At 33.5% G+C, this 19,708-nt stretch overlaps 2 protein-coding genes across 5 annotated transcripts; both read left to right on the top strand.

Moving 5' to 3' along the window:
- The first annotated feature begins 152 nt into the window (after positions 1 to 152).
- On the top strand, positions 153 to 3,538 carry LOC144566096 (proteasome subunit alpha type-5). The gene is made up of 9 exons (XM_078315968.1): positions 153 to 314; positions 432 to 513; positions 646 to 726; positions 1,177 to 1,290; positions 1,859 to 1,960; positions 2,494 to 2,552; positions 2,898 to 3,000; positions 3,135 to 3,200; positions 3,300 to 3,538. The coding sequence occupies exons 1-9, from the start codon at positions 301 to 303 to the stop codon at positions 3,390 to 3,392; spliced, it is 714 nt and encodes a 237-aa protein (XP_078172094.1). The 5' UTR covers positions 153 to 300; the 3' UTR covers positions 3,393 to 3,538.
- A 3,325-nt stretch (positions 3,539 to 6,863) lies between these two features.
- LOC144566097 (Cyclophilin-like peptidyl-prolyl cis-trans isomerase family protein) lies at positions 6,864 to 12,826 on the top strand. 4 transcript variants are annotated; one of them, XM_078315972.1, is made up of 9 exons: positions 6,924 to 7,111; positions 7,509 to 7,622; positions 8,231 to 8,379; positions 8,947 to 9,019; positions 9,111 to 9,200; positions 9,487 to 9,526; positions 10,103 to 10,185; positions 10,728 to 10,757; positions 12,629 to 12,826. In XM_078315972.1, the coding sequence occupies exons 1-8, from the start codon at positions 6,998 to 7,000 to the stop codon at positions 10,746 to 10,748; spliced, it is 684 nt and encodes a 227-aa protein (XP_078172098.1). In that variant the 5' UTR covers positions 6,924 to 6,997; the 3' UTR covers positions 10,749 to 10,757; positions 12,629 to 12,826. The 4 variants fall into 4 exon arrangements, with proteins under 4 accessions (XP_078172095.1, XP_078172098.1, XP_078172097.1 ...); XM_078315971.1 differs by having other exon boundaries at positions 12,632 to 12,826; XM_078315970.1 differs by lacking the exon at positions 12,629 to 12,826 and adding an exon at positions 11,312 to 11,664.
- The last annotated feature ends 6,882 nt before the right edge of the window (positions 12,827 to 19,708 follow it).

A 19,708-nucleotide genomic window follows, 5' to 3' on the forward strand; every position in this document is an offset into this window, starting at 1 on the left:
GGGCTTATTGAGGTACGAATCTAATTGGGCTTTTAGTCTTGCCTTGCTTATTGAGGTACGAATCTAATTGGGCTTTTAGTCTTGCCTTCCTTCTTAACTATTTTGGGCTTTACTGTATCTAATGGATCCGGCCCAAATTGAACCGCATGAAAACCCAACTCCTTTCGTCTTGCCTTGCTTCTCAAGCAGAAGAAAGAGCAAAAGCAGAGCAGCCGATCCCTTAACTCTTACCCTCTCTCTCTCTCTCTCTCTCTCTCTCTCTCTCTACCTCGCGATCGTTCAAACTCGTACTTTCTGAAGATGTTTCTCACCAGGTACTGAGATTCGTGAATTTCCTTTTTCTCTTAGTTCGATCTAGATGCATTCCATCACTTCCTTAATCTGATTTGTGCATTTTCGCTCTAATTTTTGTCACTCTCGTTGGTTTGAAGGACGGAGTATGACAGAGGTGTCAACACTTTCTCACCCGAAGGGAGGCTTTTTCAGGTCGAGTACGCCATTGAGGCCATTAAGGTACCAAATTCGACCTTTTTTTAGTTTATTCGGGTCAAATTTTGAGCTGCTACTTTGGGTTTTGTCAGAAACATTGCATCTTTAGTTTCAGAAATCTTGTTTTTTCAATTGTTGATTTGCCTACTGTATCAGCTGGGTTCAACTGCAATTGGATTGAAGACTAAGGAGGGAGTAGTGCTAGCAGTTGAGAAGCGCGTAACCTCACCCCTTTTGGTACTTGAAAGACCTTTGTTTAATTATATTATACTGATTATTGGAATTGTAAATCATAGGATCCATTCAAGCTTGGAACTTGCCCTTATAATTTTGCGTGGAATATCCAAATTTTGTTTTTTAGTGCTTGTATCTTCAAACAACCAATTTTATCTCGAAAGTAACAAATGAAAGTAAAATGAAGAGTTCTTTCATTAAGTCAGATTTGATTTTTTTTTTTTTAAGCATCCAAGTTTAACCATTTAGGCATGTATTTTTGGTTTTCTAATTAGATGTTTGTCAATTATGTTTGAAGTTTTGTTTGCCCTTACAGTACGAAAGTAAAATGGGTAGAATGGTTTCGGAGATTTTTTTTTCCATATCTGTGTACTTCTTAAATCCTGTGGGCATGTTACCTTTTTCATAAGGTACAATATGACAATATGCAATTGCATTGTTTAATACATATAGGAGCCAAGTAGCGTGGAGAAAATAATGGAGATCGACGAGCACATAGGCTGTGCCATGAGTGGCCTCATAGCCGATGCTAGAACCCTTGTTGAACATGCTCGTGTTGAAACCCAGGTCTATTTTTTATTTCTTCTGTTTGACATATTCTATGTAGTTGCTTCTTTTATACCAATTCACTAGGTTTAACAATTTCGTTGGGAGATCTCAACAGGCTTGGTCAGGTTGGGGTTCTCCCATGCCAGTACTTGGCCCTCAATAGTTGATGGTACATGCTGGTTAGGTCAGAATTGAAACTAGCATTTTTTTTAATGTTACCCGGATATAACTTGACTCGATTTCATTTTGTTTTGGAAAATAAGTTAAAAGGGAGCATCAGAAATACCTATTGATTAATATGTTGATCTCAGTTGCATCAGTTAGTGCTGTATGGGCCAGTACCATTTCACCTGCAATGTTCCTCTCTAGGGTTAAGGGCTTTTCGTGCCAGTGTGGTCTATGGTTTGGATAACTATAGGTTAGAATATTAAATCATTCAAAATTTTCATGAAATTGTCTCTAGTCAGAAGAATAATTAGTTAATGATCCATGCACAAATCAGGGAGATTCTATTCTATTTGACCATTGTAATGTGAACAAAATGTTTAAGATAAACTGTACTCATGCAAACCTCATTTTTAATCAGAATCATAGGTTTTCGTATGGTGAGCCAATGACAGTGGAGTCCAGTACACAAGCTATTTGCGATCTTGCTCTTCGCTTTGGTGAAGGAGAAGAAGAGACCATGGTGAGAATAGTTTTTTTTTGGGGGGGCGGCGGGGACTTTGCAACTACAGGCTCTCTTTTATTATCTGAAAAAGATTTTCTATTTAATTGAATTTTGCAATTATTCCTTACTGCTGGTTGATATCATGTATTTGGAGGCTAATATATGGATTTAATTTAAAAGAAATGAGCATGCACTTCTTAAATTGACCTTTTTGAGCTTAGTTTTAAGTACTTTTGCAAATGATGAAAAGGGAGTCGTTTATGCAATTTCTTTTCAAGAGGTTTTGCAAGATCCTTTTACAGCATTTTTGTTTGCTTTAGTTAAGTTCAATAAACCCAAGTACTAATATGTCACCTAGTACCAAGCCAAACTGATGTGGACTTGTGAATTTAATCTTTCTTCTTACGCTATCAGTCTTTTCTGTATATATTAAGTTGGTGCCAGATTCAACCCTTTTAATCTCAAATAAAGAAATTCAGTAGAATTTTTTGAAATATTTAGAAGTCGGAACTATACTAATTTTCTAACTAGCTAGTTGACATTGTTTGTAGTCACGTCCATTTGGAGTTTCTCTTCTCATTGCGGGTCATGATGAGCATGGGCCCAGCTTGTAAGTATCCAACCACATTTTGCTTACTTTAAATTAATATCTACTCAGATACATCTTTTATGTCTGTCAAGACATAAAAAAACCTTCTCCTTTCTTCTACAGCTACAAGTTTTGTTTGCTGTAATTTTTGTGTTCCTACTACTGAAGCAGCAAAACAAAAAAAGAATTTGCCTTGTTTTTTTTGTCTAAGTCTGTACTCGTAGATTGTCTTGATTTTGGTGTATGGCACCGGTTTGCTTTTATGATTTTTTGCTGTCAGTCAATGCCAAAGAAGCTTAAGGCTGTTTGACCACCAAAAGGCATTTATTTGTGAATATTCATTTGCTTGTTGCTGTTTTTTCTTAGGTACTATACGGATCCATCTGGTACCTTCTGGCAATGCGAGGCAAAAGCAATCGGCTCTGGATCTGAAGGGGCTGATACCTCTCTCCAAGAGCTGTTCAATAAGGTACTGTTAAATCACCTTAACTTGATTACTCATTTTCTTACTCTTTCCTTTTTCTGGTACATTCCAATTTTATTCTCTAATTGATGGGGGCAGTTTAGGTATTAATTGAAAAATATCTTTTCCTTTTGGCCCAGGACCTGACCCTTCAAGAGGCAGAAACCATAGCTCTCTCCATTCTCAAGCAAGTCATGGAGGAAAAGGTAAACCTATGTCATGTTCTACATTTTTATTGAACTTTTGTTTAATCTGAAGCTTCTATTCTTTTTAATCATCTTTTTCTGTTTTTTCTGTTTCATCAGGTGACCCCTAACAATGTTGATATTGCAAAGGTTGCACCGACATACCATCTCTACTCTCCTGCTGAGGTTGAGGCTGTTATTGCTCGGCTATAATCATTTATTGGCATGTCATATCTTATTACTCTGTTTGTCAGCTATGGTACAAAGACAGCTTAGATGGGGTTTTTGCTTTATTTTGTTATGAACTGTGGTTTGTAGCTGGATCTGTTGCCTTTTATTACTACATGTTTTTGTGAGTAGATTAAGATGATCTTCGACTTAGTTTTTGAAATGTTGAAATATTATTCGCTTGATCTGAGACTGAGAGAACTAAGGTTCAGAATATTTAGCACTTCATGAGTGGAAATCGTATCTGTGCTGGAGAATGCTGAATTGTTCCTGGCCTTGAATTCGTACCATCAAATATTCTTTAGCTACTTAATAGCTTGACAGTCTGGTTTTCTTGTTTATCAGCGAATCTGAATGCGAATCTGAAAGTTTTCTACCCCCAAAAATACTGATCATGAATTTTATCTAACGGTTTAGATTTTTTGTATGTCGAGTTCCTCTTGGCACAGTGTTGTTTTCCTTCCTTTCCTCTCTGATCTCCTCGCTTCTGGAGCGGGTGAACATCACGGGTAGCTCCGATAATGAAGGGTTTCTTCCCGTCTCTGGAACACACCCTAAGCTGTACACAGTTGGAGAACAGTGGTGGCATTAAGTTTTGGAGTATTGCTAGGATCGCACAAACTGTGTCGTCTGTGTGACAAGTCATGATCCCTGTGCCTGAGCATGATGAACGATTAGGATTTTTCTTGACAGGGATCTCTGACTGTGGATGATTGTTTCCTTCTTACTAGGATTTTCATAAATGCATATCCTCTGCATTAACTCAAAAGGTATTATAAAACAAAACAAAATAAAACTGGGGAGATGCTAAATTTTATTTCTATATTATATCTCCATATTAGTGTTATCTTTCAACCACTTACAAAAACCTATATTTATAGGCTAAAGAAAGCAAATAAAAAATCATACAATTAATATGAGAGTTAATACAGAAATTAAATCTAATAGAAAGTGAATGAGGTGGAGAAGGTGAAATATCTACTGTTATTATTTCATAACAAAAGGGAATTTTTTTGAGTTAATGAATCTCAACCGTCTAGTTTTAAACATAGTCAATCCAATTTCTATCTAAAGCATAGGGGCTTTTTAGTATTAGTGCGGATATAGTTCACACAAATTTTAAAATAGATCGGATAGTTGAGAGTAATTCACTCAAAAGATTTCCTTTTAAGTTGATGCAGAGGATACGAATTCTTGGGTCAGTTTAGTTAAAATCAAATTAAAATTTAGTTTGTTTAATTGAACTAACTAAATTAAATTTGTCAATCGAATAACAACCAAATTCAGAATAATCAAAATAAATTTCAGTTTTTTTATTGAATTCAAATAAAAAAAGATTAAATTTAAAAGATCAAAGCTCAATATATATATTTAATAATTATAGAAATAAATGTAAATTATATATATGTTAATATTACAGTATTACACACATTATTCTATTTCATACAAAATATGTTGATAGTCTAAATATCAAATCAAAACTTTTTTTTTATTTTTAGTCCGAAAAAATAAACAGTAAAAGAGAAAAAAAAAAAAAAAAAAAAAAAAAAAACGAACCATTGATCACATTAAAACATAAATTTTAACCATATAGCTCGGTCCCTTCGATCTTTTATGTTTTAAATGATCTAAATCGAATCCAATATAAAAAATAAAAGTAATAAAAAATCCAACTCAACTAATCCATTTAAATTGAAAAACCAAACTATCTGATTCAAACTTCTTCAGTTCAATTAGGGCTGCTAATGAGCGGGTTTTGGTTCATACTCAGTCCAGATCAGAAGTTATATGATAATTGTTTAGTTCAATTTAATACAGTTCGTTCAATTGTGTTCAATTATAAAGCCCTGTTCATTACCACCTTATATAATAGTTTCATTTAATACATAAAAGCAAAGAAAATCTATGAAAAAATATTCTCAAATAAAAGCAATCTCCAAAACAAAAATATTCTCAAATAAAGAAAATCTATGAGATGCTCTTCCGAGATGGCAAAGCAAGCATGACAGTAGATTCTTGTACAACATAATTTGCAAACATACATAAATTCAAACTTAAGCATCCAACTTTGAAGCATAATTAATCAATTTTACCTAAAAATTAGACAACTTAGCATCAAATTTAATTTTTTTAAAAGCATCAACTTAGCACCAAAACAAAATTAAAGCACTAAATCACTAGGGGCAGGTTGTACCTGAAACATTAAAAAGCACTATATCAAATAAGATTCAAGGGGTTCATTATCAAGATCATAGTACCCAGTCATACAAGATGTTACCAGTAAAATACACAGAATTGAAAATCAATTAATCAAATAAACCGAACCAATAAACATCCCTATTTACCAAAGTTCGACAGAGGATGGCGCAGGCGTTGGGATTTTTTTTTTTTTTTTTTTGAAAACAGAATCAATTTTAATTATTTTAATAGAATAAGTACTATTGAGTTGATTTTCATAAAAAACAGCTTCATCGATTCTAGAGATCGGTGAAGAAAGTAATAAGTAGAAATGACCAACGCAGATTCTTTAGAACGAAATTTAAATTTTTTTTCCACCGATCTCTACAATTGATGAAGCTATTTTTTATAAAAATTAAATAAATAGTGCTTGTTTTTATTAAAATAATTAAAATTAATTCTATTTTTTTTTTTAAATCCAGGTGTTGTGTGACAAGACCCACTCCTTTTTTTTGCTCTTCCTTTTAAGTCCTTTTAATTTGCACCTTAGCCCTCAAGTTTATGAGTAAACCCTTATTTACAGGTTTTTTTTTTTTTTTTTCTGATTCTTGCAAAATTTATAATATTTTGTATTTACCCTTTCGAAAACTAGAAACATCATACACTATTATTCAACTTAATAAAAATAAAATCAAACTCAGCCATAGAAGAAAAGCTTAAAATAACCTCTTAATAAATAATTATTTGTCAATACCATTAATATTTTTTAAATCAATTAAAAATAATTGAATATAAGAAAATAAATTTATTTATACATTTGTTAGGCATATAAATTGGCCTACATTTCATTATATATAATTGGGGGGGGGGGGGGGGATTCATTATACCCCTCAAAAACTTCAAATTATGTGTTTCTCCCTCTAAACTTTAAAATTATGAATTTCCCCATCTAACTTTCAAAACCAACCAATTTATCCATTTTATTGTCTTTATATTAGAACTCATTTTAAATTTATAAAATACCTATTTATCTTTTATTGAAAGCATAAAAATTTGTAGTTTGTTTAAAAAAATATTGCTCTTATATTTGATTGTTTTTCAAGGGCAAATAATTTGTGAGTTTGGAAGTTTAGAGGAAAAAAAATACGTATCTTGATGTTTTTGAGGGGTATACGTGAAATCTCCCATAATTTTGAAGTTTTTGAGGGGTATACGTGAAATCTTCCATAATTTTGAAGTTTTTGAGGGGTATACGTGAAATCCCCCCATAAATTTTTCACCGTACTTTGGTTTTCCAAGAGTAGGATATCTAATTTCCAAAACCGGAAGGGCATATGTGAAATTAATTTGTGTAGTTTCAACAAAATTCCTCCACTTCTTTCTGTTTTTTTGGACAGAGAACAGCGAAGACAATGGCGTCTTCGATTTACCGTGGCTTCTTCCTCTTCGTTTTCCTCTTCTCATTTGATGCCGCGATTTCTTCTTCGCACGGGGCGGAGCTCGGAAGTGCTCGCGTTGTTTTCCAGGTCACTCAGATCTATCTTACTTTGCGAGTTTTTTTGTTTAGCACTCGAGGCCAATTGTCTCAATTAACAGTCAAATTGCAAAATTTAAGGAAACTGTATAATTTTTTTTTAACAATGCTAAATATTTGCTTAGTAACACAATCTAAGCTTGAAATGGTAGAAGAAATCGAAGGAGCAACGATGAATGATTAGTCAAATCTCTCTTGAGGACCTTCTTAATTGTTTGTCACCCTTTGCTTCAGAAATATTGATTATGTTTTGTATGCTTGGGTACTGTTTATGATTACATTATTGCAGATTTCTCTATCTATCTCCAGGATCTCATTTACTTTATTTTATAATACATTGTTTCTCAAAATTCAAAATGTACTTATGTTTATTTGAAAATGATGCACAGACAAATTATGGCGATATTGAGTTTGGATTCTTCCCAAATGTTGCACCGAAAACTGTTGAGCATATCTTCAAGCTTGTTCGGCTCGGTGGTTATAACACTAATCACTTCTTCAGGGTATTGTCAAACTCACATTTTGTATCTATTTGCTTATGCTTTTAAAAAGAGACCAAGCATTGATTCTTGTTCTACGAAAGATATTCCCACTGAGAGTATTGTCAATGGCTCGTATTTGAATTTCGAAGCACTCAAAGGGAATCTTGAAAACAAATAATTCACCACACAAAAGTAAGAACTATACTTCTAGTAAGATATACTTTCTCGTGCACTCCTCCATTGCTTCTCTCACTCTTTATGTCCTCTTAAGTGAGGTTTATAAATTTGAAAGATAAATGATTGCCAAGTTTTCAGTGCATTAAGCCATTTAGCGACAATAGGTTCTTTTGAGTTTTTTGTGGGAGCACAGGAAGCTTTTCTTACTCATAGTTTTAGTTGATTGTGTATTGGCGTGTCAGAAAGAGGCTAGTTAACTTCACTAATGGAATGGTCAATATATCACACTGAATTATTGACAGTCAAATTACACAACTAAACTGGATCAAGTAGGCAATACTTGTATGTTTGATCAAAAGAGGTCTATAAAAGAAAAAGAAAAATTTGCGAATAACCCATAGAATTCTGAACTTTCACTTAAATTGAGGAGGATTAAATAGATGTGATTGTAGATTGACAAAGGATTTGTTGCTCAAGTGGCTGACGTAATGGGAGGTAGAACAGCTCCTATGAATCTAGAACAAAGGCTGGAGGCTGAGAAAACTGTAGTAGGTGAATTCAGCAATGTCAAGCACGTCAGAGGAATTCTCTCTATGGGAAGGTAAAGTTAAAATTGGTAAATCATGCCTTGTTTGCCCCCTTTTGTACTTCAAAATACCATAATTGAGCATTGAAGGCTTGTATGAGATCAGCACTTAGGTAGCTTAAACAATAAGGGCTTGCAAATTGGTTTTTGGCCTGTCTATCTAGGATTCTGGCCCAGAACCTTTTCTGAAAATACACATACACAAACAAATAAAACAAGAAAAAAGGGAGAATATTTAATTCATTATTCAGGGTTTGGCTCATTTGCAATTGCAATTTAGGCTCAAAATTAAGGCCAATTTTGTTTTTAAGGCCTTCATTACTGGGTCAAAATGCTAACTCACGGCACTCGGCTTGAATATTAAACTAGGGAAAAGACTGCACAGCAGGGTACCCTGCTTTTCTATTTAGCACAGTGTGCATACTGCTATTGCTGAATTTGAGCGAGAAAGTATCCTTTAGAGGATGAACATAGTATTCCAAGCTTGAAGTACTAGGTTTCTAATTTTTTTTCTTTGTGCTTTTCCTATATTCAAACCAGTTTGTTAATATAAGTTTTTTTGTTGATGCTCTCTCTTTTTAGGTACTCAGATCCAGACAGTGCTGCCTCTTCATTCTCTATCCTTCTAGGTGATGCACCTCACCTTGATGGTCAGGTACTCACCTTATTAACTATTAAGTATCATATTTAAAGTTTGAACAACAGATTAGGCTTATGAAGTTTGTTGTATACAAAATTCTTTTCAGTATGCCATTTTTGGAAAAGTTACAAAAGGTGACGAGACTTTAAAAAAGCTAGAGCAGCTTCCCACTCGTACTGAAGGCATTTTTGTTATGGTATGAATTATCCTAGCTTACCAGTAAAGGTCCTGTATTTGTAAGATATCAACATGCACCAGTCTTATGTACTGTTGCCACTACTGGATTGGGAAAATACTTACTTTTTGGCTCAAACTAATACTTGAATCCTTTGTAACAAATGAGAAAATCTTTGGAAAGGACCAAGAATATTGGTTGTCTCGATAAATAGTAACCATCTATGCTGGTTCAAAAAAAGGTTCTGTTTATACTGGTTTAGAAGTGGGGCATAAATTAATTTAATCCTTTATTGTTGTTGTTCCAGCCAACCGAACGCATCACTATTCATTCAACATATCACTATGGTAAGTGATATTTATTACTTTTGGTGAAAATCATATGTTGATATCCTTATGTTTTCTTTCATTTTTGTGCTTATTTCTCGGCAGAAAATGAAATAAAATTGTATTTTCTTCTTACCTTTGATGATCCGTGTTAACATAACTACAGATGAATTACTGATTTTGCCCCTGAACGTAGCACTTGGTTAAATTATGCCCTTAAACTTTATATGAATTCAACTCCACCCTAAACTCCCACACCTTTCTCAACTGGCAAAAGAAGTTTTTAGTTTTGTCAGTAGCATGAACTTTGGTACATTTGGCCCTCTCTTAATTTATAAATTTATTAATTAACAGTTCAAAAGTCGTTTAAATGAGCTCTATCTATAGACTATAGCAATGTCACCTTCATCACAAAAAAATCCATTATCACAATATTAATTGAATTATGGCTGTTTGATTAAAGAATCTAATTGAACCAGCAACTGGTCTTGGCACTGATTGAATGAAAAAAACTTACGGTCGCCTAATTGAACCAAGTGCAACAATGTAACGATTCTTCTCATTAATAAATGAAATAACTCTGCCAAGTTCTTCTAGACACCAAGGTAGATAGTTGTGAGAGAGAGAAGGATATCCTAAGGAGAAGGCTTTCTGAATCAGCAAGAGAAATCGAAAAATGGGTCAGATGATTTCGTTTTTTTTTTATAGTAACTTTTTTTTTTTAGTGTATGACATACTATACCTAGAGTTGTGTTTTGAAATTAACACCAAACTGTTCTCTTGATTGTGTCAGAGTACCTAGCTTACAGGTTGTCCTACATAAATGAACAATTTGCCTGGGCTATTTAAACATAACATGTCACTTTCTATCAGAGTGTCAAGCAACAGCTATTTGCTTGTACTAAAAAGGTGATGGGTCCCAGTTATGATTCAAAATGATTGTTATAACTTATAATTGCAAATAAAGTAAAAAAATTGGTGTACTTTGCGAAACAAATGACATACCAGTGGTCGGGGAAAGTCAGGTCAGCTGAAATAATTCAGCACCGACTTGTTTAAGGTTGAATGATGTCATAATTCTAAGGCAGGTTATTTGAGTTTGTGTATAGGTGTGTCCCTTTGTGTTGGATTAATTTTCGGCAACCCCAAATGACAATATTTGTTAGCAGCAATTATACTATTAAACTGTCTAATTTGAATTTGTCTGTGTTAAAATTTTCAGAGGATTAACTGCCTTCCATGACATTTAAAGGTACGTAAAATTGATTTTGATTGTTTGTAAAAACTAGAAGAATACAAATTAGGCTTTTTTATGGTCTTTGTCCTTCTCTATTATTTTTTGTAATAGTTTGATTTTGTGTAAGCTTGTGGCTAGCGTGATTTGTTTTTGCTTAAAAGTGTGCAAACTTCTTGTAGATTGTCATTCACAATTATTAATAAAACCTGTTGTTGTACATTACTCAGTACATAGCTAGAATGTCTAGTATGTTATAGGGGTAATTTTCTGTATTCCCCTCCAGAGTTATAAACATCACTCAGACCCTTGCAAAATAAGAAATTTCAGATTTTGCTGCATATAACAGAAAAAGTAAATCCAATATGCTTTCTTTTTCCCAATTACTAAAAATGGCCCTCATTACATCTATCATGGGTAAGAAAGGATTGGTGGAAGGGAAATAATCTGTGTTTGTACAGATATAAGGTATCTTACTCATAATGCAGGGGCCTGTGTTATTTTAGGTCCAGGGTGAGAACAAAACCTTTCCTTTACTGCATGTTATTAAATGTTCCACACATTTTTCTTAGGGTAATGTAAAGTCGGTGGCATGGTTTCAAAATTTGGTTCAATGCAAAGCCTCAGGTTCTTCCATTGTTTAACAAGAACGAAATCCAAAAAAAATATATAAATAAGGGGACAAAATGATGCTATGCTATCAAATCATGGCACTTAAATCTTAAGGTGGCAAAGATAATTTATTATCAAATAATGCACCTCATGTGATTTCTGACACTCTAGTTGATGTAGTATCTATCTGCTCTAGTTCTCCTTCTCCATTAAGGTTATGCATGTGATACGTTATTTAGTTTGTACATAAAATCTCCTTGGACCATTTTTAATAGTATCATGCCATGTGATTGTGTTGATGTTATTCTGTTTTACCTTTTGTTTTTACCTTAATGATGGAAGTGATAATGCTTCCAAGCATATCATCTGATGTAACTCTTTTCTATCAGGTTGTATATATGCACTTGCATCTTTGTTCATGTATTTGAGAGTGTTGAGATAAAATATTTAGTTTGTTTATTAGGTCGCTAACTATGTTTTACTGCAAGTGACGATAGGTATAAAAATCTACATTTCTAGAATTTTGCAACCAAAATTATTGGTCTAAAATGCAAGGTTCTAATTTTAAAAGCAACATGATTATTTCCAAAGCAGTGTTGTAGAAATCTTTTTTACTGTAATAGTAATTAAACTGGTGGTCACTTTTGTCAATTGCTTCTAGTCAGTTGACCATAGAATCAACTCGACAATAGAAATCATCATATATAAATTCTAAATTCTGAAGTCTAACATTTTAGACATTTTGGATTTGATTTATATGATACATATGATATCCAAGTAAAATGATGTATTTTGCGCATTTTTTTTTTTTTTTTTGTATCATTTGCATTTTTCAGTGGTCAGTATCTAACTATATATGATGGATTAGCAATGGTACTAATTCATAAAAAAAAATACTATTTTACATAACAATCTTTCCAAAAACATTTTTTTTTTTTATATATTTTAAAATTTTGACTTGGTACTTGTGAATTCCATTTTTGAGTGATCCCACCAAAGTTTGAATCAGCGTCCTTGCAAAAAGGTAGGGAAAGGCTGCCTAGAAATTCTCTTCCCCAGACCCCCACAATGTGTGGGAGCTTTCGGCACTGGGCATGGCCTTTTAGTGATCCCACCAAAGGGTGTTGATGAAACCCATTTATCTGAGTTGGCTCATATTTGACAAGGTGAGAATTTTGGGCAAGTTTTTTTTTGTTTACTTATTAGGCAAGGATATGGGTAAATATGTATATATCATTTTATTACTTTATTCAATTAGTTTGCTAATTTTTAACTAGTAGGATAGAGGTGAAGCTAATTCTTTCCAATCCAAGTATACCTGCTTTATGCTGTACCAGTTGACAGCCTCAAGCCCTCCTGTGTCAATATGAGCATCTTTTTTATTTTTATTTTTAAAATTTCTTCAAGAATCTTTTGTGAAACTAAACTGGATTGTAGAGAGAATTTAAGTAACAAAGGCTGCTTTGTTGGTTCTGAATCTTGTACCCTGATCTGATTTATTTAATCTTCTCTCTGCTGTGATTGGTTGGCTGCTAAGAAATTTTAATTCAAAATACCTCTGTATCTGAATATGTGGTTGTGGTGATCACATGTTTGTTTACAAGGTTCCAAATGGGAAATTTGACCATGTTTTTTTTCCACTTGTGAATCTGTTAGAAATTCTCTTTCTTTACCTCTTTTTGATCTTTTTTTTTTCTTGGGGAGCGCACTCTGGGAGGTCAATGGTTAATAGGTTTGTTTTTCAGTTGCTATTGTTAGAAAAATGAGGATTTGTTCTGGTATTTTTCATCCCATATATATAGCATGAGAAGACCAGAGCAGTGGTTTATTAAGGAGGTTGAAATTTTTGTGGATACTTAAAATTGGACAATAGCATTTTTAGTTGAAAGAAGAAGATTAAACAGTAATTCGTTTGTTATGGAATTACACGGGATGGATTTGATGGGGACGGGAATTCACTATTAAAAAAGTGGGAACCCATGGTTATGAGTATGTAAGGGATTGATTATGGGAATATGCTCAAATTGGTGTTTGGTTGTACCGTGGGATTAGTTGTGAAAAATCTTAGTTTATTTCTAAAATGATGATTAATAGTATACAATTAATTTTATTTACAAAATTATTAATAATATAATTAAATAAAATAAGAAAATGGATACAAATAAATTAAGGAAATATTTATAAAAATAAAACTAACATATTAAGATTTTAAAGTAATATATATTTAATTTTGTTTACATACTACGGACAAGACACAAAGTGTTTAAAATGTTAAATTATTAGCTAAATCCAATTTAATATTAATAATTATGATAAAATATCTTAATTATGCTAAGAAGTAACTAATTTTATTGATTGTGATAAGCTGTGATACTTGGGAAGAAAAAAAAATGAGGTTTGATTGAATTTGTTTTTTCCCATGAGAATAGTGTCATTAGAAGAGAAAAAATAAATCTGTTGGTGCCGTTCGGCAAGGGTCTCCTTAAGCTTTCTTAAGGCTAAAGGAGCCTCTTTTAGCTTCCTTAGTCGCTTAATCTTGCCAAACACCGGTTCCTTAGCTTGGATTAAGATAACCTCCTCTCTTTAGCTATCTTAATCCTTTGCCCATTTCTTTAGCTTACTGAACAACCCCTCATTAGCGCGGATTATTATTTAATCCACCATGTGTTGCTGAAGAGCTCCCTTGGGATTGAATTGGGAACTCAAATAGAAAAATACCATACTGCTGAACGCATATGGGGACAAAAACTCATACTTCACTTCTTTTCCTATCAAAACCCAAGCAACCGAACGGGGCCTGGACGCCTGGTACGTGAGACTTGGCATTTGGAGAAAATAAGGGAGAACACGACGCAAGCTTTAGACACACAAGTACGCAAAAAGGCTGTAGGAGCAAATGTGAACGTGAGAGACAAAATGTTAATTATTTGTGAGTAGTGCCACCAAAAGAAACAAAAAAAAACCAAAAAGAAAAAAGAGTATTCAAAACAGTGCCAATATTTGTGAGTAGTACCATATTTTAACATCTTTTATTGATTGGTCCAGAGGTATAAGAGAGCAGATAGTACGCTTTTGCATGTGATGATGGAAATTAATATGCTTCAAAAAGGACAAATTACAGAGAGAAAAAAAAAAAATGAACATATTAGTCAATATCTAAACACTGCAGGTCATTAATGTGATGGAAATGCTAAACAGAGAATGGGATCTTCAGTTGAAACTGAGCATTTGTTTCATTTTCATAAATCTTTCAGGACCACCTTTTTTAAATAATTTTTTTGGGAAGGTTAGGAGCTGTAGTTTTCCAAAACAGTGTACACCCAGATTAAAATTGTTTAATTAATTAAAAAAAAAAAATTGGGGGGGAAGGTTTGGAGCTTTTGTTTCCCAAAACAGTGTAAAATTGAATACAGATAACAGAAAGAAAGCAATGCTGGAGGTGCAGCACATGGACATGTTGTTGCATTGTTGGGTTTAAGTTGAAATTCTAAACCAGGGACAGTATTGTTCTTTGAGAAGTGACAAGTGGACACCGTATCTGTACTCCTTATTCAGGGGTGGAACTAGAAAAGTTTGATAGAGGGGCTAAAACTTAAAATGCACAAATTGTGGTTGGTGAAAATTGAATCCAAGTTCTCCACCAATACAAAATAAGTTGTAATCACTAAACTACAAGTAGATGTGTAATATTTATGAGAGGGGCTTAATACTTTTTGGAAAGAGAAATGATGAAATAATCTGTATTGAATTTTTCTGATTTTACAATCTATTCTCAAGGCCTTTTATAGACTGAGAATTATATGCTGAATGATATAGCCGTTGGCTACTTTCCTAACGTACAATATTCTAGATTTGTCTAACCTCAGAAAATTATGCTAGGTACTAAATTAAGCTTGACAGCTAATTCAAGATGCTAGTTTAATTTCCTTCCTAAATGGTCAATGATGATTTTATGAGACCTAAACTCTATTTCTCAACACTCCCTCTCAAGTTGGGTTCGAATAAATTTATAGAACCCAACTTGTACAATATATTTTGAAACATCTCTTTATCTAATGCTTTGGTGAAAATGTCAGCTAATTGATCCTGACTTCTCACAAACGGAGTTTCGATTTCTCCAGCTTGAACCTTTTCTCGTATGAAGTGACAATCCACCTCAATATGTTTAGTTCTTTCATGAAATACTGGATTTGAAGCAATGTGCCTGACGGCTTGATTATCGCAATACATTTGCATTAGCCATTCACATGGAATCTTCATATCACATAACAATTGCTTGAGCCATACTAGCTCACTAGCTGTTGATGCCATTGCTCTGTATTCTGCCTCCGCACTTGACCTTGCAACTACGTTCTGCTTCTTACTTTTCCATGTCATGAGATTCTCGCCTACAAATGTGCAGTATCCTGTGGTTGATTTTCAATCAAAGTTCCCAGCCCAATCTGCATCAGAGTAAGCGAGAATATTGTTAGTATTGTTTTTCTTCATCCATATCCCTTGTCCAGGAGATCCCTTTAGATACCTAATAATTCGGTTCACTACATCTAGATGAGTGGTTCTTGGTTCATGCATGAATTGGCTTACAGTATCAACTGCAAAAGCTATGTCTGGTCTAGTAACAGTTAAATAAATTAACTTACCAACCAATCTTTGGTACTCTCCTATATCCTTTAAAGGTTCACCACTTTCTAGTTCGAGTTTATTATTGGTATCCATAGGGGTATTAGCAGGTTTTATACCAAGTTTACCTGTCTCCTTTAAAAGGTCAAGGGTATATTTTCTTTGAGAAAGCAACAAACCTTTGTCAGAATGAGCAATTTCAATGCCTAGAAAGTACTTTAGTATTCCTAGGTCTTTGATGTCAAACTTTTCTTTTAGGTTTCTTTTGACATTATCAATTTCTATATTGTTATTTCCAGTGACAATTATATCATCTACATAAACTAGAACAATTGTAGTTGAAGTGTTTGTGTGTTTAATGAACATAGATGAGTCAGCAGAGCATTTTGTAAAATTGTGAAGTAAAAGAGAGTGGCTAAGTTTGGCATACCCTGCACGAGGAGATTGCTTCAGAGTGTACAAGTTCAAATACTTTTGAGGTTTTATTGGTAGATAATGAAAATGGTAGTCTAGTTTGTTTTGAAAAATGACAAATCTCACAATGACTTGAATTTAAATTTGAAAAAGAAAATAACTTATTTAATATTTTATCAGAGGGATGACCAATCCTCCAATGCCATAATTCAGTTTGTTGTACATTATTATTAGCAACAGAAGCTTTATTCGAAAAATCTAAAATCTAAATACTATTTTCTAATCTTCCTTCACCAATCGTCATCCTTGTTGTTTTGTCTTGAAATATCACAGCTTGAGATGAGAAAATCACATCACAATTTAAATCCTTTGTAATCCTACTAACAGACATGAGATTAGAATTAAATGTTGGTAAATGTAAAACATTTGGAAATTTTGTTCCACATAAATTAATTGTTCCTATATTTTTAATAGGTACTTGGTCACCATTTGCAACAATTACATTTTCTGGGTCTTTTATTTTTTTGTACATTTTCTAAAATTTCAATATTAACTGTCATGTGGTCAGTTGCACCAGAATCAATGATCCAATTTTTGCATGAATTTTGGTGCAAATCATATTTAAATTGACATGCAATACCTGTGTAAATACCTGTTATTCCAAGCTTATTTGTGATCTGGGCCACAATATTATCGAGTTAGGCTTGAGAGAGAAGTGGGCCTGCTGCTTGAGAGGAGACATATGTGGATTCGGACCCAGGCAAAAATGCGGACCCGAATGGCATTGAGGCAGACCCGATTGGCTGTTGAACCAAGTTCGCCCTTTTCTTCTCCGTCGCCCCTTTCTTCTCCCCTTCATTTGCTCTGTTATTGCCTCCCTTGCGAGCTCCGCCACCTCTTTCTCCCTTCCTCTTAGGGCGGAGATGCGGGTAGAGGAACCAACATTGGTCTCTCCCGTGTCCTTCCTTTTTGCAATTTTCACACTTTTCAGTGTTGTTGGCTCCCTATGCCTCCCCCTTAAAACTAGGGTTTCGGTTATTGACAAGGAAGACTTGGTTTTCGGTGCTTGGTTCACTGTTCATACCTTTTCTTCTCGACTCCTCTCTTTGCACTGTGGCTACAATACTCGAAAGAGAGGGGAGCTCGGGTGCCATGAGAATCTGAGCCCGAATTGGTTCAAAACTAGTGTCTAGACCAGCTAAATAGATGTAGATACGCTTGAAGGATTTCATGATGTGGCAAGACGATAAATTCAAAAATTTTGACCCTCTTACAAGCATCTACGGATCTACTTTATTAGGTTAATTCTATTAAAACAATTCAAATGTATACAAATGGATATCTACTCATTCATTCATCACAAATCTATTTACTAAAGGTGATTTGGATATACCTCTACCAAATGTCAATTTGGTAAATAGAGAGAAGTCGAATTCTCTTCTAGATCTCTTGGATACCTTCGTTTGTTGAAACGGTCTCCTAGTGCTCACCTTGAGCTAAACAAGGATTAGAAAGACCTTGCTAGAGGTCTTAATCTAATCTAAGCTTAGAACCTAGTTAATAACCCTTCATTTTCTTCCAATAATTCTTCATTAGAAAAACTAATAATATGAGAGGAAGAGGGAGCAGCGGCTAGGAGGGAGAGGAAGAGAAAGAAATAATTTTTCAGAAAATTACTTGCTTGCTTACCTAGTGAATACCTTCTTTACCTCTCCTTATATACAAATATACTAGGGTTTCCATTGTGTAAGCTTTCTAGTATAATTCTCCTTATTAACATAGCCAACCCTAGCCACTACTACAGTACATGCTACAGTGCCAGCCTCAACTCATATTAATTTTGGGTTTTAATAAACTTATGTTTTGCACATTATTATATTTATGTGTCATGTATATTATACTATATAATATGCACCATATTATACCAAATAATAGACATGCACACTTCTCATAAATTTATCTTCGTTCTAAGCAGACATGATATTTATTTATCACATGTATATTATTTCATATCATATGAAATAATATACATCATATAAATAAAATATCATTCTTGTTTCTTGTTCAGTTGGTGTGACCTATATAGAGGATCTGTGTTATGTTGACAATGGCATAAAATATTTTATTACCATAAACTATAAGCGGTATTATAGTTATACATTATAGTTACCCAAATAACATAGATGTAAAGTATCCTTTTTTACAATACATGATCCTTTAAAGTAACGTTACGAATAACATTACTTGTGTCCATTCCTTGCCACATGATATTATGAATAATATACAAAGTCGGACTGTGTCATCTTTGTATTATATTCGTTTCTTGGTCTCTTAAGTAAATTATAAATATATAACTGCACTTCAGTTATATTACATGCATTATAATTCTACTTTACCAAGGGGCCCATAAAATATCATCACTCATTATAAATGAGGGGCAATGATACTATTGACATATAACTTTCTCCCGCACAAGTTATATATAAGGAACTAATATTTTTATCACCACTTATGATAAGCAGCTTTTAATACTAATTATATTATATATTTCTCATATGAAAAAGAAATACATCTCATGTGAAAAAAGAAATACATCTCATATCTTAGAATTCCGAGACACAATGAAAATATTAATGACACTAACATAGCCCATATAATATTTTCATTTGTTAGGTCTGTTCAATATATGAAACCTTTCATATACTCATGTCATTAAACGATAAGCCTTTATCAACATTCATAGAACTACAATGTACTTTAATCAACATGACAAACTTATCATGGTATATTAGTGTTCCATGCTAATAACCAAGTTTGTGAATATTTTAGAGATTTATGTTTGTCATCATATAGAGTTCTATGGTTTAAGACCAAGAGCATCTTCTTGAACACTTCTATAGATAAACATAAATTTCATGGAACAAAATGCATGTAGCATCCAATTCATAAACATAACATGTAAAAGTGATCAACATAAGATAACTTTTAGAACACATATCTAACAATGCTCAAATTCTACCCTATCTTGAAAAATTTTGGGATCACAAGTTGGTGGAAGGTAAACAGATAACTCATCCCATTTTTTCTTCAAATTCCCATGGTACTCAGTATTTGGTCTAATTTGTTGTTTTATTTGAGCAATTTCTAGCTTGATCTGAAAAATGTGTGCAAAATTTTGTTGGTGCCCAAACATTTCTTTAACTGAATCCCACATCTCTTTGGCAGTTTCACAAAGCAAAAAATTCCACTTATGCTTGGTTCCATGGAATTCAGGAGCCAAGAGCAGACAATATCATTGTTCATTTGCCACTGTTCTAATGCTT

The sequence above is a fragment of the Carex rostrata genome, chromosome 15, assembly GCF_964058835.1.
Source record: "Carex rostrata chromosome 15, lpCarRost1.2, whole genome shotgun sequence".
NCBI lineage: Eukaryota > Viridiplantae > Streptophyta > Magnoliopsida > Poales > Cyperaceae > Carex > Carex rostrata.